The sequence below is a fragment of the Heterodontus francisci genome, chromosome 43 (genome assembly GCF_036365525.1).
Source record: "Heterodontus francisci isolate sHetFra1 chromosome 43, sHetFra1.hap1, whole genome shotgun sequence".
Taxonomy (NCBI): domain Eukaryota; kingdom Metazoa; phylum Chordata; class Chondrichthyes; order Heterodontiformes; family Heterodontidae; genus Heterodontus; species Heterodontus francisci.
Window position 1 is genome coordinate 20,209,351 of NC_090413.1, and position 23,798 is coordinate 20,233,148.

The 23,798-nt window shown below is 44.4% G+C and overlaps 1 protein-coding gene across 2 annotated transcripts in view; it reads left to right on the forward strand.

The window, feature by feature from the left end:
• The window catches only part of camsap3 (calmodulin regulated spectrin-associated protein family, member 3), a 178,010-nt gene that overhangs the window by 91,340 nt on the left and 62,872 nt on the right, over positions 1 to 23,798 (forward strand). For both annotated transcript variants that reach the window (XM_068021113.1, XM_068021114.1), the window contains exon 3: positions 23,247 to 23,408. In XM_068021113.1, the coding sequence (XP_067877214.1) occupies positions 23,247 to 23,408 (162 nt within the window). The remainder of the gene's footprint in view (positions 1 to 23,246; positions 23,409 to 23,798) is intronic.

Here is a 23,798-nt window from a genome sequence, read left to right on the forward strand (position 1 = left end):
TTGTGGATCAGCCGTGGCTTTGGCTGCGGAAAGTCCAGACGAGCCGAATTTCCCCACCGTGGTTGCTTGAGCTGTAGGTACACGTCTGGGAATCTGCAGCCTAGGTGGAAGGGGAGCTCCTGAACCACCATCTAGTGGTGGAAGTGTGCTGCTGCCAGAGTGACTGTCACATAATGGTGTCACCAGAGGGTGTCCGTGATAGAAGTTCTCCAATGACAGCTTCTCTGCAAATGATCGATCGGTGACTGAAGATGAAAAAATAGAGCAGGGTTTGAGTTATAGCCTCACAACAACTCCCACTTGAAGGAATACACTAACATTTTTTTTTTTGATTGTGGCAATACTCAGTTGTGAGGTGATGTGTAGTTTACTGAGATACCAGAGGCCACCAGGACCTGAGGAATTGTATATCAGCAAGGGGAGCAAGGGGTCAGAAGTCTTATGAACAAGGTTGTTTTGGTGGTGGGGGTGGGGGTAGAAAAGCTGTCTATTTTCTAATTGGTACAATCTTGGCGTGAATGTTTAACAAACCCTTACCGAATTTGTGGCTGCAATATCTTGTATAAATCCATTTTTAGAATTTCTCCCTCGAGTATTTTTTTTTTTTGGACCAGGCTGTGGACATGGGAAGCAAAAGCCTCCAATACAAGTGTTAATGAATACTCATTCTCTGTCAATGTGTGACGCCGACCACAGGATTTCTTTGGAAAACGTGGCTGGATAGGTTTGGTGTTGAACTGCTTTTGAAGCATCGGCTGGGCACGGCACTGAACTTTGCACCAATCCTCAATGATCACTGTTTGGCATGACGCCAGAATATCGGGCCTGATTAACAGTGGCAATAAAAGGAGGGAGAATCTAAGAGGAGAACCTGCATTTATGTAGTGCCTTTCATGACCTTTACTGAACCTGTTTGTGCTGCCTGGAAATCCAGGCGTCTCCGTCTCCTTGAGTTTTCATGATTACTTCCACTAAATCCTTAATCCACTTGCAAATCTGAATTTTTAGATAAGAAAACTTCCCACATGTTGGCTGTAGATGGGTTTACCGTTAGTTTTGCTCACATTATGTGGTGACATCCATTATAACTCTTTTATGGTATGGTTGGGTGTTCTAAAGGTACCTCAATGCTGAAACTTGACTGCCTGCATCTAACCAGGTGAAGAGTTTGGTGCTGAAAAATGACTTGGCGTGACTTTTGTTGATATTTATATATTGCCAGTGGCAACACTCTTGCATTTGAGTCTGGGTTCAAGTCCCACTCCAAAAACTTGAGCATGTAATCTAGGCTTGTACCTCAGTGGGGTACGAAGGGAGTGCTGCAGTGTCAGAGGTGCTGTCTTTTGGATGAGATGATAAACTCAGGCCCCATGTGCCCTCCCGTGTGGATGTAAAAGATCCCATGATGCTCTTTGAAGAGCAGCAGGGAGATTCTCCCATTAAGCAAGCCAGCATTTATCCTTTGACCAACACCACTTCAGCATTTATCGTATTGCTGCTTGTGGGACCTTGCTGGGTGCAGAATAGCTGTCCACTGCCAACAATGCAACAGTGCCAATGCTTCAAGTGTTGGCTGTGAAGCATTTTGAGAGATCTTGGGGATGTAAATAGCGCTACATAAATGCATGGTAGTGCTTTCTATTGTGAATGTCCCGTGGCATTGCTCATGGTTAGTCAGAGGGGCTGTTGCATCTTCTGTTTGTTGTCATAGATTGAGGGGTTGCAGCGCCACTTGTGGCATAAGAAAGAACAGCAATTGTTACTGGAGGCTTAACGGCATCGACAAGTATTTTTATATGCCTGTTCTGTTTTATTCTCCCCCTTTTTCCCTAAAGTCTCTGGCATTTGCTGGGGCACTGTTTCATGCCTGATCATTACACATCCCTCTTTGCTCAGAATAGTGATTGAGTGGTTTGCTGGGCTATTTTTCAGAGCGGTTAAGAGTCACCCATGTTATAGAGTCATAGTTATACAGCACAGAAACAGGCCCTTTGGCCCATCATGTCTGTGCCGGCCATCAAGCACCTATCTATTCTAATCCCATTTCCCAGCACTTGGCCCGTAGCCTTGTATGCTATGGTGTTTCAAGTGCTCATCTAAATACTACTTAAATGTTGAGGGTTCCTGCCTCTACCACCTCTTCAGGCAGTGCATTCCAGATTCCAACCAACCTCTGGGTGAAATTTTGTTTCCTCAAATCCCCTCTGAACCTCCTGCTCCTTACCTTAAATCTATACCCCCTGGTTATTGACCCCTCCACTAAGGCAAAAAGTTTCTTCCTATCTAACCGGTCAATGCCCCTCATAATTTTGCATACCTCAATCAGGTCCCCCCTCAGCCTTCTCTGCTCTAAGGAAAACAACCCCAGCCTATCTCGTCTCTCTTCATAGCTGAAATGCTCCAGCCCAGGCAACATCCTGGTGAATCTCCTCTGCGCTCTCTCCAGTGCAATCACATCACATGTTGGCTGGGTCACACAGACCAGAGTGGGTAAGGACTGCAGGAGTCCTTTCCGAAAGAATACTCGTGAAAGAGTTGGGTTTTTTACGACAGTCTGACAGCTTTGTGCTCACTTTTCCTGATTTATTTGCAGGAATTAAAAAAAAAATTGAATTCCAGTTTTGAAATCGCAGCCCTTTAGAAGATTGTAGTAAAACCCAATGTTGGGTGGGTTAAATATTCATAATGTGTGCCACGGAATGCCCTCTTTAGTGGTGAAAAACCATTATAGATTCTGTCCTTCCAGTCATGGATGGTGTGGTGCCTGTACAATACTTGGGGCCATGCACCGATTGTTGCTGCTGGTGATAGAGCTGAGGTGACGAATTATGAAATTTTCTCCGCTATTGTGCGTCTTTTCCACTCCTCCGCCTTTTGTAGCATTAAAATAAATAAGCCTGGCGATTTTCTGGAGATTGAGGAGTTGTACTTTTTTCTTAATGTGAGGAATTACAGCTTGCAAGCTACAAATTAGTTGTGTTGGGGGGGGGGGTGGGGGGGTGGTGGTTTGTGTAGTGGTGGGGTGGCAAATGCCCCTTCAATTTGAACTGTAAATAGAACCAGTTAGTCAGGTGATCGCCGAATGGTCAAACCTTGTAGCAGTCAGATGGAAATGTTAGAAGGAATTTTATTTGAATTTGCTTGGAAGAAAATAGCAAGTTGTCAAGTGATAACGCCCACATACTGTATTCGATGGGCAGGCTGTTGCTGCGACAACCCAGTGCAGTGGATTTTTGGCTGCTTTCTGATAATCCTTTTGCTTTGTGACCAACTTACCGATTTTTTTTTTTTTGCTGATGCTAATGAGTTGAATCTGCCAACTGCTTAAAATAATATTGCCTGTGAGTCAGAAAGTCATGGGTTCAAGTTGCCTTTCAGAAACTTGAGCACGTAATCCAGCTGATACTTCGAGCGCCAGTACCGAGGGAGCACTGCAATGCCGGAGGTGCTGTCTTTCAGATGAGGCCTAAATCAAGGCCCCGTCCTCCCTCTCAGAGGGATGTGAAAGATCCCACCGCACTATTCAAAGAACAAAGGCATTCTCACCTGGCCAAAATATGTCCCTTAACCGAAATAACAGAAACATTGCTGTCTATGGGATCTTGCTGTGTATACACTGGCTGCTGTGTTTCCTGCATTATAAAAATGACTACAAAAGTACTTAATTGGCTGGAAAGTGCTTTGGGACATCCTGAAGTTGTGGAAGGTGCTATAGAAATCCAAGTCTTCCTTTTTAGTCCTGTTCAGTAGTTGTTGTGACTTTACTACAATGACCTTTAGTGCACATTCGACAGCAATAGGAAAGGAACATGTGTTGGCCAACAGTGAGTTTTGTTAGGAGCCAGCAGCACTAATACAGCAGGTTAGGAATATAAAAACAGTGATCTGCGCGTAGTTATCAGATGGTGATCGAGGAAGGAATACTGTCTCTGTCTCGCATGCATAGGAACAGGAGTAGGCCATTCAGCCCATCGAGCCTGTTGCACCATTCAATACAATCATGGCTGATCATCCACTTCAATGCCTTTTTCCCATACTATCCCCATATCCCTTTGTCATTGGTATTTAGAAATCTGTCAATCCCTGCTTTAAACATACTCCATTCCACAGCCATCTGGGGTAGAGAATTGCAAAGGTTCACCAATCCTCGAGTAAAGAAACTTCTCCTCATCTTGGTCCTAAGTGGCTTCCCCCTTATTTTAAAATTGTGTTCCCTGGTTCTAGACTCCCCAACCAGGGGAAACCTTGTAGCTGCATCTACCATGTCGAGCCGTTTAAGCTTTTTGTAGGTTTCAATGAGATCACCTCTCGTGCTTCGAAATTCTGGAGAATAGATTAGATTAGATTAGATTAGAGATACAGCACTGAAACAGGCCCTTCGGCCCACCGAGTCTGTGCCGAACATCAACCACCCATTTATACTAATCCTACACTAATCCCATATTCCTACCAAACATCCCCACCTGTCCCTATATTTCCCTACCACCTACCTATACTAGTGACAATTTATAATGGCCAATTTACCTATCAACCTGCAAGTCTTTTTGGCTTGTGGGAGGAAACCGGAGCACCCGGAGAAAACCCACGCAGACACAGGGAGAACTAACAGGCCCAGTTTCCCCAATCTCTCTGCATTAACAGTCCCGCCATCCCGGGAACAAGTCTGGTGAACCTTTGCACCCCCTTTATGGCAATAATATCCTTCCTAAGGTAAGGGGCTCAAAACTGCACAGTGTATTCTAGGTGCAGTCTAACCCAGGTTCTATACAATCGAAGCAAGACTTTGCTACTCCTGAGATAAAGGCTAACATACCATTAGCCTTCCTGATTGCTTGCTGCACCTGCATGTTAGCTTTCAGTTACTTATTGACTAGGATGCCCAGGTCCCTTTTGTACATCTACACTTTCTAATCTCTTACCATTGAAGAAATACTCTGCACATCTATTCCTCCTACCAAAGTGGGTAACATCACATTTTTCCCATATTATATTCCATCTGCCATGTTCTTGCCCACTCACTAAGTCTGTCCAAATCCCCTTGAAGCCGCTTTGCATCTGCCTCGCAACACACGTTCCCACCTAGTTTTGTGTCATCCACGAACTTGGAAATATTACATTTGGTCCCCAGTCCAATATATATTGTGAACAGCTGTGGCCCAAGTACCGATCCTTGTCGTACCCCACTAGTCACAGTCTGCCAACGTGAGAATGACACGTTTATTCCTACTCTGTTTTCTGCCTGTTAACCAATCCGCAATCCATGATGCACAGCATACACCTGCTCTCGCTCCCCCTTGCGCTCTTGTGCTCAATCTCCATCTGTATTCTGATATTTTACCCACCCTAGCCCGGAGGCACTGAAGCCAACTGTTGAGCTCCCAACCATCACACCAGGTGAGATCAGTCAAGAGCCCAAACTGCTCAGCCAGTTTCAACCGCAGTAGATGGTGGACAACTTCCTGGCGTGGTCTATAGTCTATTTTACCTCCTCTTGCTCCTCTTCTGAAGGCTGATCTGTACCTCAACACCATTGATCCATACCACTTGACACCCTTGCCCAACAAAAATCTATTGATGTCCGTCTTGGAAACTTTGTCCCCCAGAATCCACAGCCTTTCGGAGGAAGGAATTCTAGCCTTCCACAATCCTTTGCTTTGTGTGGAAAAAGTACTTCCTGATTTTTCTCTCCTGAATCACCTGGTGCTAACTTTCAGATTATGCCCCCCCCCCCCTCCCTCTTCCCCCCTCCCCCCCCCACCCCAATTCTTGATAGAGCAGATACAGAGAAACTATTGAATCATTTTAAAATTTTAAATGCTGCCACACCACCCTGCAATCTTCCATAATCAAGGGAATATAGGCCCAAGTTTCTCTTCAGTCATGGAGCGAGGGGTAGTAGGGAGGATAGTACTTGAATCTGCTCCTGTTTGCTGTCAGTATTCTCTCATGTACTTTCCAAAGGAAATTATCGCTGGTATTTGGGAGCAGCTACATGACTCTATCTTTTTATATCCCCTCTCTCTAAACTGGGGGCAATGATGGGGCTCCCATTACCCCCCTTCTGCTCGTCTAGCTCTTAAAAGCTTTTAACAAGAACAATAATTGTGTAAGATTTTGTGCGACCTGTAAATTTGTATTGAATGTTTGGTATTTAAAGACTGTCGTGAGTGTTTGTTTGGGATCGTGCCGGGGAGCGTAGATACTGAGCCATTGTAATGGAGGCTAAATGAAAGATACAGATCAAATTACTGTGGGAAGGTTATTACGAGGTTTGGTTTGGTCGAGAGTATGAGTTAACTCGTCACCCTGTCTGTCTTCATTCGCAGCATGATGCAGGTGGCTGGGTTTGAGTTGCAAGAATTTTGTGGGGGAGGAGCAATGTTGGCTGGATCAGGAGACTGGGAGTGGGAGATTAGCTGAAGTTTATCTGCTGCACTGGGTTACAGTACAATGTGTTGGGGATTTAAAGCTGTCAACACTGGACAAATCCCAGGTGTGAGGTTTTATCCCTTGGGATCCATATCCTTACAGCACTGACTTGTCCCAAACTTGTAAAGTTGGGTGAAAGTGGCAAGCTGCCTCTGTTCTTGGGTGGTCAAGGATGCCCAGGTGAAGTTGTTGTATTTATATAGCTCCTTCCACATCCTCAAGATGTTCTTCAGCGCCAATGAATTGCTTGTTGAAGTATGCTAATGCAGATAAGGATGGCAGCCAATTTGTGCACAGCAAGATTCCACAACGATGAGATGAATTACCAGTTAATCTGTTTTGCCTATGTTGGTTGAGATGAATGTTGCCCAGAAGTCTCCACTCCCCTTTGGGTAAGGGTGTGATCTTGACAGCGGAAACAGCAACCTTGGGATCTTTGGCATCTACCTCAAATATTGGCATAGATTTATGTGCTCAGGTCTTGGGTGTGGGGTTCCTCCCTACTGACTGAAGAGGTGGGAGTGTAAACCATTGAAGCTGGCACTTCATTCAAGTGACTAATCTCTCTGCTCTTTTTCTTCTGTCTTCTCCCTTTCAGAGCCCTGTTGAGTGCAGAATTTGCACTTTCTCTTAAAATTGAGCGAAACTGGGAGGGGCCAGTCTATCTCAGAATTTGAAGCTGTAGTGAAAGTTGTTGCTTTTAATAGAGTATTCACACTGGTGCTATGAATGCTGGGATAGACTTGCTGGAGACCAACATGCTATGGAGGCAAGAGAGATGCTGGGATTTACTGGTACTGGAGGATATCACCATCTGTAGATGGGAACATAGAAACAGGAGTAGACCATTCAACCCATTGAGTCTGTTCAGTTAGATCACAGATGATCTATATCTTTGCACCATCCACTTGCCTTGACTCCGTTCCTTAATATCCTTGGCGAGCAAACATCTATCTATGTTAGATAGAAAATTATTGATTTTTTTTTTTTATGCGGTCATGGGATGTGGGCATCACTGGCTAGGCCAGCATTTATTGCTCATCCCTAATTGCCCTAGAGAAGGTGGTGGTGAGCTGCCTTCTTGAACCGCTGCAGTCCCTGGGGTGTAGGTACACCCACAGTGCAGTTAGGAAGGGAGTTCCAGGATTTTGACCCGGCGACCATGAAGGAAAGGCAATATATTTCCAAATCAAGATGGTGTGTGGCTTGGAGGGAAACTTGCAGGTGGTGGTGTTCCCATGCGTCTGCTGCCCTTGTCCTTCTAGTTGGTAGAGGTCGCAGGTTTGGAAGGTGCTGTTGCAGGAACCTTGGTGAGTTGCTGCTTTGCAGATGGTACACACTGCTGCCACTGTGCATCGGTGGTGGAGGGGCTGAATGTTGAAGGTGGTGGATGAGGCGCCAATCAAGTGGGCTGCTTTGTCTTGGATGGTGTCGAGCTTCTTGAATGTTGTTGGAGTTGCACCCATCCAGGCAAGTGGAGAGTATTCCATCACACTCCTGACTTGTGCCTTGTAGATGGAGGACAGGCATTGGGGAGTCAGGAGGTGAGGTACTCGCTGTAGAATTTCTAGCCTCTGATCTGTTGTCGCCATGGTATTTATATGGCTGGTCCAGTTCAGTTTCTGGTCAATGGTGACCTCCAGGATGTTGATGGCAGGGTATTCAGTGATGGTAATGCTGAACATCAAGGGGAGGTGATTAGATTCTCTCTTGTTTGAGATGGTCATTGCCTGGCACTTGTGTGGTGCAAATGTTATTTGCAAATTATTATTATAGTTATTGGAAACATTAAAAATTCAAAATCCAAACCAGTGCCATCACACTGGGACCATCTGATCGGAATCTGGATCAATGCCGCAGGCTGCAATGCAAACTCTCATTGCATATTTCGCTAAGTGTGTGAGCAGCCAGTCCATTTGGGTAATCTCCCAGTTTGTACTGTCTTGGATACAGAGGTTAAATTTAGCTAGTAATGTTGATGCTGGACTTCAGTGAACCTAATTCGTGATTCAGCTGTGTGGAGTGGGGAAATGCACTGGAGCACAATTATGGGCAATATCTGAGGTCTTGAATGCCCATGTGAGCAGGAAAGAACTTATATTTATGTAGTGCTTTTTCACAGCCTCAGGAGCTCAATGCAACCAATGAAGTACTTTTGAAGTGTAATCACTGTTTAGAGTAGGAAGTGTGACAGCCAGTTTGTGCACAGCAAGCTCCCACAAAGAGCAATGTGATCATGACCAGATGATAAACTATTTCTGCAATGTTTGAGGAATTAAAAATTGGCCTGGACGCTGGGGAGAACTCCCCTTCTCTTTGCAATATTTTACATCCACCTGGGAGTTTCAACATCCTGCCTGAAAATTGGCACCTTGAGTGCAGCACTCCCTCTACTGCACCGCAGTTTCAGCCTCGATTTTGCATTTGGAGTCTCTGGAGAGGGGATTGAACCCACAGCCTTCTGTCTCTGAGCTATGGCTGACAGCCTAAAAAGTAAGGAAACCATTCCTGAACTTTGTAGGCCATGGGAGGTCTTCTGTTCCATCCCTAGTCTCTGCAAGTTAGCTGACCACAGCTATGTAAAGTTAGCTGCAGCATCCAAGGGTAGAGAAGGGAATCCTGACTGCTATTCCCTGTGGGGAGTGGGCAAGATGGGACATGGAGAGGGCAAAATTGACGTTCATTGGCAAATAATCTGCCAACACTCAAAGGAAAACTGGCAAATGAATGATAAGGTACTTTGAGGGCAACTATTCCCAATGGCTCAATAGGGATGTCAGTGCTTTATGTAGAGGATGAGAGAGTTCCTTTCCTCAACTGTGCCTAAGGGGAATATGGTACAAGGTGTTCATTAGAGTCCAGGAACTGATTACTGTGCGGGGTTGATGAATGGCCTGAAAACCCTGGAGCAAACTAAAATTTTATATGTCTATAAAATTAGGCTGCAGTCATCAAGTATTTTATATAAAATTAAGAGTAGATAAAAGCACAGTTTTTTTTTGGAGGTTTGTTTTTCTAATGTGCATTATCCTTCAGCTGTTTACAAATCTCCTCCATTTCATCCCACGAAGATGAATCTTTGGAAACTCATTTGCTGCTTTTTGCTTCTGTAACACGGGTGGGTTGTTAATCATTGCATTTTGTGTTGGAGTGAACTTGTGATGTTTCCTGTAAGATAGGGGCAGATGCTGAGTCACTTACAGACTAGGTCCTGGGTAAATCCGTAGTCTTTTGCGTGACCCGTGTATGAATTGGGGACAAGAGGGTATTTGTTTAAACTGATTGGTAGTAATTCATCCCACGTGATTAGTGTTTTAATGACCCTGCTTTACACTGATCTCTAATACCATCTCAATGTTAGTGTCCTGCAAACCACAACCCCCCACATTATAACACAAACAAAATTGACCACCCATTATGGCAGGAACAGATTTGAAGCCAATTGAGGAAATATCCTAATTAGACCAATGTAGTTAGCACTCCAGGTTCACTGAATTGTGGGCAGAATCGAGTGATTTGATCCCCAGGATGCCATGCAGTGGAAATGTAGATTGATTTTAAGTAGTCACAGGGAAACCATTGGCCTTTAGAATAATTATGGGCCAGTCAATCTAACCTCCAATAGTGGACAAATTATTGGAATCCATTCCGAGACACAGGATAAACTGTCACTAAGAAAGGCACAGGTTAATCCAGGATAGTCAGCATGGATTTGTTAAGGGAAGATCTTGTTTGACCAACTTGATTGAATTTTTTGGAGAGGTAGCAAGGAAGATAGATGAGGGTAGTGCAGTTGATGTGGTCTACGTGGATTTGAGCAAGGTTTTTGACAAGGTCCCACATGGCAGACTGATTTAAAAAAATAAATAAAATCCCATGGGATCCAGGGAAATGTAGCAAGGTGGATACAAAATTGGCTCAGTGGCAGGAAACAAAGGGTAATTGTTGACTGCTGTTTGTGACTAGAGGGCTGTTTCCAGTGGCGTTCCGCAGGGCTCAGTACTGGGTCTCCTGCTTTTTGTGGTATATATTAATGATTTGGATGTAAATGTAGAGGGCATGATCAAGACGTCTGCAGAGGACACAAAGATTGGCCGTGTGGTAGATAGCAAGAAGGATAGCTGTAGGCTGCAGGAAGATATTGATGGTCTGGTCAGATGGGCAGAAAAGTGCCAAATGGAATTCAACCTGGGGAAGTGTGAGGTGATGCATTTGGGGAGGTCAAACAAGGTAAAAGAGTACATGATTAATGGGGAAATACTGAGAAGTGTAGAGGAAGTGAGGGACCTTGGAGTGAATGTCCACAGATCCCTGAAGGTAGCAGGTCAGGTGGATAAGGTGGTTAAGAAGGCATATGGAATCCTTTCCTTTATTAGCTGAGGTATAGAATACAAGAGCAGGGAGGTTATGCTGGAACTGTATAACTCATTGGTTAGGCCACAGTTTGAGTACTATGTGCACTTCTGGTCACCTCATTACAGAAAGGATGAATTGCACTAGAGAGGGTTCAGAGGAGATTTACGAGGATGTTGCCAGGACTGGAAAAATGCAGCTATGAGGAAAGATTGGATAGAGTGGAGGTGAAGGGTCTATTCACCTCAGCAGGGAGGTCAGTGACGAGGGGGCATGGATTTAAAGTGGTAGAAAAATTAGGGGGGAGATGAGGAAAAACGTTTTCACCCAGAGGGTGATGGGGGTCTGGAACTCTCTGCCTGAAAGGGTAGTTGAGGCAGAGACCCTCAACTCATTCAAAAGGAGCCTGGATATGCACCTGCAGTGCTGTAATCTGCAGGGCTACGGATCAAATGCTGGAAGGTGGGATTAGAATCGGTGGATCGTTTTTTGGCCGGCACAGCCACAATGGGTCAAGTGGCCTCTCCGTGCCTTAAACTTTCTATGATTGTATAAAACCAAACACATTGGAAAAATGGCAGCACTCTGAGCCGCAGTCTTTCCCATAGGTGCTAACAGCCTCCAGTATGTAGAAGATGCACATTCCTCGCTAGTCCATTCTGGGTGGTGACACCATCAGGTCCAATGCTGCTATCGCAGATGGGATTTGATTATCCTTTTCTCCCTCCATAGGTCAATGAGTACAACTTCTGTCCTGCTTGAGATCGGTGAATTCGATAGAGACCAGGGATCGAACCGGGGAAACGTTGCTTGGCTGAACTGCTCAGAGCAGTGCTAGCTTTGCTTGTGTAGCTGCCAGATGGGCTACTAGGTTGGGTTATGTCATCCCCAAGCTGTGAGTTCAGATTCTTCTCCGTTTCCTTTCTGCCCCCGTCCTGAAGACCTGATGGGTTTCGCCTGGATGATGCCACTTTGATTTTCTGAATATTTTGAGACAAGCAAACTCGCAGACACCTCTGACTTTGACAACTGACTGCATTCCAGTGGGGTGAGACCAGGCTGCATTGTACAGGGGCTCTGAAGTACACCATCAGGATCAGGTTAGCTCCTGTAATATCTAACTGCAGCCAGTTTAGACGAGGAATACTTGGCATCACTTGTGACCTGTACATGACACTTTTATGTTGGCAGGGGAGGGATGTTGGTGGCCGGTTCATATATAATATGCCTCTCTAGTTGGCCTCAACAGCTGGTATTTTGAGCCAATTACATATTACGGTTTGTCTCATTTAGACCAGATTGGGTGTAGGTGGCAGGTTCCTTTCCTGAAGAGAACCAGTTGGGTTTCTATAGAGGAGCCATTGGATAGCTCTTATAGAGAGTTGTCGCATGTCCGATGGACTGAATGGCCTCTGTCTGCACTGTGCTGCTCTATCAAGTTCAGAGATGGGCAGTACCAAGATTGACTACTTGGGTACAAATGTACCCTTGTGTATAAGGAGCAAAATGGGAAACAGCTACGACTGGGCATGCAGGGCACTTGATGCATTTGTGGCCATTTCGCTGGAATCCACCTGTGGGGATATGGGAAGATCTTGAGAGGGATTTCGGTGCCTTCCAAAGAACAATTGAAACAGAAATACTGGAAATGCACACCCGATCTGCCAACTTCTGTAACCGAGGTTAGCTCTGATGGGTCCCGTCTGAGACTTCCTCCAGCCACCACCTACAGCAGCAACCAGCCATGAATTTCCAACACCTTTCCTGTTGCCTACATGGTTATTGTGGAAAAGACATAGAGAATGCTAAACAGTGCAAAGGTTGTTCGATCCTTGGGCTGTGCCTTAATATTGTAGGAACCTCTTGCTGTGGCCTAGGTTAATATCAATTGAATACCATGTTCAATAATAATCTTGGGGGGAATTTTAACCTCACCTGCCCACTGGGAGACCAATGGAATGGGATTGGCTGCCTATTTTACATCTAGCCCCAATCGTATTCTCCATTGAAGTTAATGTGAAGTAAAATGAGGCTGCCTATTTGATCCCATCAGTCTCTTGCTAGGTGGGGTTGGGTTAAAATCGCCTCCCCAAGAGAGATTAGTGTGATAGGCAAATTTAAGATTTTAAAACTGAGAGGGGTAGTTAGAGAGAGGGTATCAACAGTCTATTGTGTTGTCAGGACATCCAACAGCACTGACAGTCCCACAGCCAAACTTATTCCAACCCATGTAAATGTGTTTTCCAGTTGATTAGGAGGATGAGCACCAGCTGTTTTTCCCATTTCCCCCCCCCCCCCCCCCCCCCCCCCCCCACCTGCCAAGTTCCGGATGCCAAAGCCAATTATAGCTCCCTAGTTAGTGCCTCTGCTAATGAGCTAACTGAGAAGAATGTTAATTGACTTTGAGTCTGTTTGCCTTGGCATTGCACAACTCACTGGGCACATGCCCACTCAGCCTCTGGCCAATTATAAGACTCGTACCTTCAGCAGAATTAAAAAATCGTAAGTGTTTTTTTGTTTGCAGTTTTTTTTTTTTTGCCAGTCCCTCTTGCAGCATCAAACTGGTGTGATGTAGTCCTGGAGTCACTGGGCTCGGACTGACTAGTTGCCATTGAATAGTTATGGGTGGTTTTCCCCTCCCACCGCACTGTCGGAGGTCTCTTAGCAGATGGTGACGTGTGCGGTGATTAAGTATCCCACGGGAACCAGTAGACTAATAGGACATTTAGTAATACTAAATGCAAAGTGGCCTCCGGGAGCGCTTTGGCTAAATAACCTGGTCCGAGACCCGGATTCAACTTCAGGGGTATTGACCAGTCGAGCTCAAGGGTTGATTCTATATGCCCTGTGGGAGTTGTGGTGTTCCTTGATGTCAAAAGCAGTTAAAATCAAAGTGAATGCAGTATCAATGCAGGTCACCAGGTGCGGCTGGGCAAACTTGGTGTCTATTTCTGAACCTTGAACTCTGAACAGGAAGATTTGGATTTAAACATTAGCACAGGGTCCTGCATCTAGGACCTTGCTTAAAGGGGAAGTATGTTCAACTATGCGTGTGTTGTAAATGCTGAAGGGAGAGATCCCTGTATATTTCTCCAGTGCCTCTTCCTGACTTACTGCTGGTTTGACGGGAACCCTAAAAGCAGATATTTAAGCCCTGATACTTAACTTCACCTGCCCCATTGGGTTTACACACCTGGTTTATACCAGTGCAGGCTTGTGCAGTAGGGCTTTCTGATGCCGGGGCTGCAATACGTTGATTGGAGCTGACTACACCTGACTTGGAAATGCTTGATGACAGAAATGGGACAACTTCTAGTCCCTAGTTGAACACACAAACGACCCAGCAAATGGAGATGAAAACAGTTGCCTGAGGAATTTACAGTAATCGAGTTTGTGCTTAATACATCGTGAGGTGATAGATTTGCATATCCTTAATATTCAGCTGTTCCTTTGATTTTTTTTCTCATCTACTTGAACACCTGATTGCTCCTGAAGCCAAGATCTCTCTGCAAAATATTCTTCACTTAGTCTGCTTTAGGTTTGAGCTGCTCACCTTTACCCTGTTACCCAGTCCCACTTTACAGAGCTGCCAGAACGAAGTGCAATTGTACTCTTAGAAACCAGCCAGTTCCATGTGATTTTATTCTGCCAATCTTTTTTTTTTGCTCTCTCTCTCTCCCTTTGGAATTTGAAAGGGCGGAAAGATTGAAAGGAAAAATTCACAATTAAAGCCATGCAACAGGTTTATTTTTTTTCCCCCAGAGTTATGTAGGTCAAGATGTTTTGTGTTTCTTAAATCAAATATTGCCAGCCTTGTACGTTCCACACTGCTCTGCATTTTGACCTGGAAATGTCAGGATTAATTGACACGAGAGGCTTGATCTCAGGTTTCAGAGTGTTTGAGGCTCCTTGTACGCTGCAGTCACAACCTCGTGTTTGAAGACCATTTGTAACTGATCCGTGCAGAAGAATTTTTTAATGTGTATCCTGAGGGGGAGTGTACTTGGCATTTAATGAAGCCACTTCCAGTCCTTTTTGTTGGGATTGTACCCATTACAAGGTCGATTTTTATTTTTTTCCAATCACCAAAAACTTGGGAGTTTTCAGCTGGTTTGTCTACAAGGTGTTGCTGTGTTCACAGGTAGTTTTGACTAACTCTTGACGTTCTAATGTTCCAATACACATGATGTTCACTGCTCATGTGCACAGTGATGCTGGATTTGCCAGGGTAAATAAAATTGCAGCCAGTGGCGGCGTTTCAGACTCGCACGTGCAGGTGTCAGGTGTGGCTTAACTGGTAGCTCTCCCGCCTCTAAGGCAGAGTTCAGAGAATTGATCTAATCTCAGCTGACATTCCAGTGCAGTACTGAGGGAGGTGCTGCACTGTTGGAGGTGCATCTTTTGGGTGAGATGTTAAATCGAGGCCCTCGTTTGTCCTCTCGGGGATGTAAAAGATCCTGTGTCGCTATTGTGAAGAAGAGCAGTGGAGTTCTCCCGAGTGTCCTGGCCAACATTTATCCCTCAACCAACTTCTCAAAAAAAAAAGAGGATCTTGTCATTATCACATTGCTGTTTGTGGGAGCTTGCTGTGTGCATTTTGGCTGTCAAATTTCCTGTGCTTTATTGGCTGTAAAGTGCTTTGAGATGTCCTGAGGTTAACAGCACTATTGAATTGCAAGTATTTTTATGGTGATAACTCCTCAGTATAAGTAGCCTCCTTCTGAGTTGGTGATGCAAGGCTAGATAGATCAAGACATGGTTACAGGCAATAGTTCATATTGCACGTTTCAGAGAACTTAAAAATGACACAGAAAGACACTCATTTATATAGTGCCTTTTACACCCTGAGGAGCTACTTGGCCACCAGTTACGTGCAGTCACTGTTAGGTAGGTAAATATGGCATCCAATTGGTGAACAGTAAATGAATTCATGGGTAATCTGTTTGCAGAGAGCCCTTTCCCCCTTGAGCAATGTGTCTGATCTCTTATGTCCACCTGAATAGGCAAATGGCAACTTGGGGGTAACCTCTCATCTGGAAGCTGGCACATCTGACAATGCAGCACTCCCTCTGATGGCCTAGATTCTGGGCTCTAGTTCTGGTGTGGGTCTTGAACCCATGCCCTGACTTAATGGCGTGTATGCGTAGCCACTGACATTTGGTACCTATTTAGAGAATGACAACATAGTTGTGGCTCACCATGTTTACATTTGATTGAAATTGGCTTCACTTAACCCAGCAACAGAACGACGGACCAGATTTCCATGAGTCTGCAAGCTGACTTGTGGTTGAGGGAGACCGTTTTAGCAGTGTGGGCGAGATGGCCACGCACAGATGCCATACTCTGTGTCCCAAAGTAAGCAAGTACCAAATGTGTAAATGTCCCAAGTTTTGAGGTACCATGAAATAATGAGTTGTTGTTTTAAGGGTGAAGGAGGGGGATGGAAGATTGGGCCCATCCCACTCCGTCATGGAACCTTACTGGTGCTGTTATGTTGTGGCTAGTTTTTTCTTTATATATCCCGAGTGCTTTTTGCTAATTACTGCTTTTCACATCTTCCCTCTGTCTCCTAAAGTAGTAATTGACTGGGAGTTGAAGTTCCTAACCAGCTCTGATGACCTTGGCCCCATTATCGTGGTGGTTTTGTTTAACTATACTGACCCCATGGATCTCTTTCAGACCCTCCTTTTTTGAGAGCCATACAGTCCTCCTTCTCAGAAGACTACTTGTAGGAGGAAGAGGAGATGCTCTTTGTGTACTTGGTGTCACGAAAGTGCCTCTGTGCTACGTTATTTTTTGAGGACTCCTATTTTTGAAAGATTGAAGATATGTTAAACTTTGGGGTCTTCAAAGGGGTTGGGTAAAGGCCATTTGACTTTGACAGAACAGTCCCTGGAAACCTTTTTTAAAAGGAGCACTGAGAAGTCTTGAGGAAAACCAGCCTTTCCGGGAAACCACCTGACTTCCAACTCAATAAACGAGAAATTTGGACGCCTGGAGGAGTTGTTTACAAAGAAGTGGCCGGTCAAAAGGTGGTTGTTGGGGTTGAACTGTATATAAAAAAGGAGAGAACTTCCAAGGAGAAGAGAGAAGACCACAACCCAGCTCAGCTTTCGAGCACCTTTCTAAAAGACCCTGAGAAGTCTACTGTGTCAACTCATCTCATCTCCTGTCTTTGAAGAAAAGCCTGCTAAATTAATTCTCAATGCTACCTGAAAAGAACTGTTCTAAAAGATCCCAGTGTCCTGTCTCCATGTACTCGGAGGCTAGACTATGTCAGTTTTGGAACACAACATATCTCTTCAAGAATGAGCAAGTATTCAGCCTAAGTGTTTTTTTTGTCTGTAATAGAGCTCTTAAAAACATAAATCCCTTTATTTATCCGTTTAGCCGGTGTATGTGAGAGTGTGAGGGGCTAAGGTAAAAAGGGAACTTTAATATTTCAATCTGTGTGTTTATGTATTACTTCATTACTGGTTAAGGCTGGTTTTAGAAAAAAAAACCCTGATAATTTTGTTTAATAAAGAAACCTGGTTGGTGTGTTTTATTCTGGGACAACAATAGAGTCTATGATTGACCGTATCGGTAAGTGGGGAAAAAATTTAAATATATGTTGCGACCCATGGGGAAGTGGAACTTGAATAAACAGTGCACTCCTCCCACCTTGATCGTAACATTGGCCATTTCATTTGCAAGGCCTTTCTTTGTAGGCTTCTGTCTCGTTGCGATAAAGTTTGTGCGTGGTAAGGTGCGATACTCCCAAGTGTTGAATGTTGGTTCAGCATAGATGTCTGACTGATTTCAAGACCGAAATCTCAATTTGGGGTTTAGCAAATGTACGTTAATGACTTTAAGTTCAGGGTCATACAAAAGTGATGGGCAGGAAAGGCACAGCAGGCCCATCGAGCCTGCACCACACTATGACGGCTGCACAGTTCCAATTAGAGGCTTTGCTTTAGGTCAGGAAAAAGAGCCCGACCCGAACCCGACTGAACCACAGTGGACCCGGCCTGAGTCCCTCCGATTTTGCCTCGAGCCCGACCCGACCATCCCTTTACTTACCTTCCTGACAAGAAGCTGCAGCGCATGCGTGATGACGTCATAGTGACATCAACTCCCAGCTCAGGTTTGTTTGTTTTCTTTCTTTCTTAAAAATTTAATGCTTACCAGCAGAGCACTTACCATGTGTATCCGGCCAAGCCTGGCCCGACTCGACCTGGACTCTGCCCGACTCGACCCTGACACATGTCTAGTCCCGTTGGGTAGCAGGCCTTTAGTTTTAATCTCTCAGCCATGTTATCAACTGGGAAAGCCAAAAAATCTAGGGCCAAAACTTAAAGGGGGCGGAATTCCCATCCAATCCCTCGGGTAATTGAAATCAGTTCAGGAGACCACACTTACATTAACTGTTAAATCATCATCTTATAAGATGGGATTAAAATATAGTTTTGTCAAGTTTGGTTTCATGGTTTACGATGCAGTGTGAAACTAGTAAGATGTAAATTTTAGATCTGACGTGAGTTAAGTTCCTCATAGAATTACATGGGGTGTACAGCATGAGAAACAGGCCATTCGGCCCAACTCGTCAATGCTGGCGTTTGTGCCATACGAGCCTCCTCCTCTATCTCCGTGATTTGGAGTGTGGAATTGACTTCCAGATAGCATAATGGAGACAAAATTCCAGGAAACCGCTTCAGGAAGAATTGGATATGACAATGGATGGGACTTAAAGATCTTTCAGGATGGATACATTAAGATATGGCGTCTCCATAATAACATAAGAAATAGGAGCATGGGTAGACCATTCAGCCCCTCGAGTCTGCTCCGCCATTCAATACAATCCTGGCTGATCTGCCTTAACTCCACTTTCCTGTCATTCCCTATATCCCTTGATTCTCTGAGAGATCAGAAATCTACCAATACAAGCCTTGAATATACTCTCCTGATGGAGCATTCAAAATCCACTGGGGTAGAAAATTCCAAAGATTCGCGATTCTTTGAGTGAAGAAATTTTTCGTCATCTCAATCCTAAATGATCAACCCCTTATCCAGAGGCTGCGCCCATCAGGGAAACAACGTCTGTGTTTACCCTATCAAGCCCTTTCAGAATCTTGTCTGCTTCAATGCGATCACACCTCATTCTTCTAAACTCCAGAGTATAGGCCCAATTTACTCAGCCTCTCATCATAGGACAACCCTCTCATCCCAGGAACCAATTGAATGAACCCTTATTCTTGTACTCTAATCTCTTGCCAATAAAGGCCATCATGCCATTTGCAATTGTCTGCAGTACCTGCATGCTAACTTTGTGTTCCTTGTATGAGTATATCCAAGTCTCTCTGAACATCAACATTTAAAACTTTTACACCTATTTTTTAAAAAAAAACAAAATTGTTTTTCCTATTCTTCCTCACGCTTGCCAACTGTATAGTCCACCTGGTTGCCCACTCATTAATCTGTCTCTGTCTTTGCAACCTCTCCTCGCTAACCATTCCCAGCTAACCTTTTTAGCAAACTTGGATACATTATTCTATCTCTTTGAGTCGTTAATATAGATTGTAAATAGCTAAGTCCCCAATACTGATCCTTGCAGCATTCCACTTGTTACAGCCTGCCAACATGAAAGGGACCCGTTTATCCCTACTCTCTGCTTCCTGTGGGTTGTGGGGTTTTGTGAAACCTTTCAGTTTACATTTTAAGCACATTCTCGGGCAGCTTTCCTGACCCATGTACTGCTGTACTGTATAGTGACTATGCTTTTGGATGCTATATTCTTCTCCCCACTAAGTTTATCTGTAATTAAGATGGCTGACATGCTTTTTTTAGTTCGCCGTAATGGAACATAACCACATCATCTGCTTTCTGTGATTCCACCGCCCAATGGCCTGGTGTGACCTTCACCCTAGTAGCCAAGGGAAGGAGCTCAGAGTTTCTCCCGTCTTTCATTTGAGGGTTGACCAAATCCTAGGCCCTTCCCTCCATGTTTTTTAAAAAAAGTCACCTTTTCTTATTAACCAGTGATGCTAAATAGAGCAAGGTTTAGTAAATTGATTTTTAAAAAAAAAACCAAAAAGCATTTTGTTTCATGCAAGATCACATGGGCAAGGTGTCATTAACAAATTTGATGATAAAAGGGGAGGATTTTCATTGTTTGGCAAACTGCACTGCTGAGGCTTGGCAGAGTCACTGCATTCTTGTTTACAAAATCCATCTGGAAAAATACAGCTTTGAATATTTGGAATGTGAGAGTCTGTTTGGAGCTTTTATATCTGTGTTGCTCCCTCTAGATTCCCAACCATCGCCAGTTCAGCTTTTATTTCTGGGAAGTGAGTTGTCCTGCGCGCGCAGCATTTTTCTTTGCTATTCCAGTGTGACGGTGATGGAGAATGGTAATCCCTGGGCGTGCAGTTTATAGATCTGGATATCAGTGGGCAGTTGGAATGATAGGAGAGGTATATTTGGTACACTATTACAGTACATGGTTGTAGTTCACTGCTTTAATGTCTCGAAGCTGTTTTTTTTTAAAGCATCTCAGTAGCAGCTTCTGACCAATTTTAAGCAGTGGCCCGATTATTGAACTGCGCATTTTGTTCCGAGACTTAGTATCATGTCCCAGCATGCCCAGTTGGCCTTAGACTTGGAGATGGCAACTGTGCATCACCACAGGAGTGGTGTTGTTGAGGCTGCTTTGTATGCAGAAGACATTGTGGGCCTCAAAGTTCTTTGTGAGATTGCACTGGTCTTGGGCATCTAACCAGGCATTCCTGTGACTTAACTTATAGATGTGACCTAAATACTGATATTTGATATGCAAGATTTCTTCACTCCACCAATTCTGGCTTCTTCCACATCCCTGATTTTAATGGATCCATCATTGGCAGTCGTGCATTTAGCTGCCTAGGCCCTAAGCTCTGGAATTCCCTCCCTAAACCCCTTCTCTTTTTTTTACTTCACCTTTTTAAGACGCTCCTTAAAACCTACATCTTTAACCAAGGTGAGGTGAGAGTGACTGCCCTTGACATCAAGGCAGCATTTGACCGTGTACAGCTTCAACGAGCCCTAGCAAAACTGGAGTCAATGGGAATCGGAGGAAAACTCTCCACTGGTTGGAGTCATACCTAGCACAAAGGAAGATGGTTGTGATTGTTGAAGGTCCAGTACATCACAGCAGGAGTTCCTTAAGATAGTGCCCTAGGCCTAACCATCTTTAGCTGCTTCGTCAATGACCTTCTCTCCATCATAAGGTCAAAAGTGGGGATGTTCGCTGATGATTGCACAATGTTCTGCACCGTTCGTGACGACTCGGATACTGAACAGCCCATGTCCAGATGCAGCAAGACCGGGACAACATCCAGGCTTGGGCTGATGTGTGGCATGAATATAGCTTGCCATACAAGTGCCAGGCAATAACCATCTCCAACAAGAGAGAATCTAACCATCTCCCCTTGATGTTCAATGGAATTACCATCACTGAATCCCCCACCATCAACATCCTGGGGGGTCACCATTGACCAGAAACTGAACTGGACCTGCCACATAAATGCTGTGGCGACAAAAGCAGGTCAGAGTCTGGGAATTCTGCAGCGAGTAACTCACCTGTCTCCCCAAAGCCTGTCCACCATCTACAAGGCACAAGTCAGGAGTGTGATGGAATACTCTCCACTTGCCTGGATGGGTGCAGCTCCAACAACATTCAAGAAGCTCAACACCATCCAGGACAAAGCAGCCCGCTTGATTGGCATCCCATCCACCTCCTTAAACATTCACTCCATCCACCACCGATGCACAGTGGCAACAGTGTGTACCATCTACAAGATGCACTGCAGCAACGCACCAAGGCTCCTTTGACAGCACCTTCCAAACCTCTGACCTCTACCAACTAGAAAGACCAGGGCTGCAGATGCATGGGAACGTCACTACCTGCAAGTTCCCCTCCAAGCCACACACCATCCCGACTTGGAACCTTTTTGCTGTCCTTCACTGTCGGGTCAAAATCCTGGAATTCCCTTCCTAACAGGGTGTACCCACATAAACTGCAGCAGTTCAAGAAGGCGGCTCACCACCACCTTCTCGAGGGCAATTGGGGATGGACAATAAATGCTGGCCTTGCCAGTGACGCCCACATCCCACGAACGAATTTAAAGAAAACCTTTTGGTCGCCTGGCCTGATATTTCCTCATGTGGGTCAATGCTAAATTTTGTTTGATATCACTCCTGTGAAATGCTTTGGGATGTTAAATGTTTGTTCGGTTAGTCGAGCCAGGAGAGATTACGGAGTCTTCAGTAAGTTTTAATAACTAATTTATTACATATTTAAAGAATTTTATATAACTTTTATGTCTAACTCCTCTGATGCCCTGCTGCTGCTTCTCCAAGTCTCTTTCTAATGTGATATCATGCATCATTAAAGTGGAGGTGTTACACTGTTCCAGGCATTAACCCTTTCAAACCCTTGTATTTATAGAATGCCTTTAGTGTAGTTTAAGTTGTTTTGCAAAGTATCAATGGGAATGATGGCTTGTCCTATTTAAGGTTTCAAAACATGGAAATGATTTTTTGAAATAACTCTGTTACTGATACTTAAAGGGACGTTCTTGGTTCACCTCGAGTGATACTGCATTCCCCACATGGTAGTGTTCTCTCTTGCCAATGAGCCAGAAAGTTCTGCGTTTGAGCCCTATCTACCCTGTCAAGCTCACTAAGAATTTTATATGTTTCAATGAAATCACCTCATTCTTCTTAACTCCAGAGAATAAAGGCCCATTCTACTCAGTCTCTCCTCTTAGGACAACCCTTTCATCCAAAGAATCAATCTTGTGTAACAATGGGCAATTAGTATCTATGAGCCTAATGTGCAGAAAGATGAAGGTCAGTTACATTTGGGAACAAATAGTCAGTCAGCTTGGTTAGATGCTTTGATTTAAAATGGATACCTTAAGATGTATTATAGGCAGCCTCAACACTGGTAAATATTTGGTCTGTGTTGGTGTAGGAGTTCAGTGAAGACTGATTAGTGAACAAGTGATTTTTGTTGTTGGGTCCACTTGACATGTGGATGAGTTCCCAGTGTACAAGGGTTAGATCCAAGTGTAGATTTTGCACTTCCAAATGTGAGTTGGGCTTGAAGAGAGAAAGAAATGTAGGGTAGTACTCCTCCATACAGGCTCGTCATCTATCGCGACCAATTAAAAATATTACATTAGATTGTTAATGTGTTGTGAATTCAATGTGACTTTCCCCTTTTTAGTGTCTTGGTTTCTATATGTCCAATGATAACAGCTCTGTACCATTCAGAGACTTCCATTTCAAATTGAAATAGAATGTCAGCTGATGGTAATTCACCAACTCTTGTAGTGATAGTGGTAAAGCGAATAGTTCATTAAATGCAGTCAGTGTTTGAGTACATGGGCAAGTAAAATTGATTCAGTTGGATAAATAATGCAATCTCTCTTTTTGCCAACCAGGGTGCCCACTTGGCTGTTATTGATGCCCTGATGACCGCCTACATGATGGAAACAATGCGTGGCAAGAAGGTGGCAGTGGATGCAGACGAGATTGCGAGCCTAAGTCCATCGAAACACGTCCCAGCCAGCATGGAATACAATTTGCTCTTCTGGGTTGATAAGGTAAAACCATTTTTGAGGGGTTGGCAAACATCTGGCACCAGAAATGTTTCAGTTTTTTACCAGGGTAATAGACTTGTCATAGGTGAGACATCCCCTCTGACCTAATGGTCCTGATGTTGGATCAGATGGTGGTTGATTGAAATCTGAGAGCTTATTGTTGGCTGTGGCTGGGCAAAGTTTAACCTCTTCCTGGCCAGCTATCTGACTCTGGTTCTGTTTAACTATCCCCCAATTCACTTACAACTGCACTTTCCAAATCCCAACTGACGAGCCTTTGGTTTTCTGCTCGCCACAACATTTCTACAGCTACTGATTGGCTCAACTTCACCGTCACCTTCACCTTCGATGCCCTAGTACCCAACAACATCATTACACTCTCACCCTGGCCTT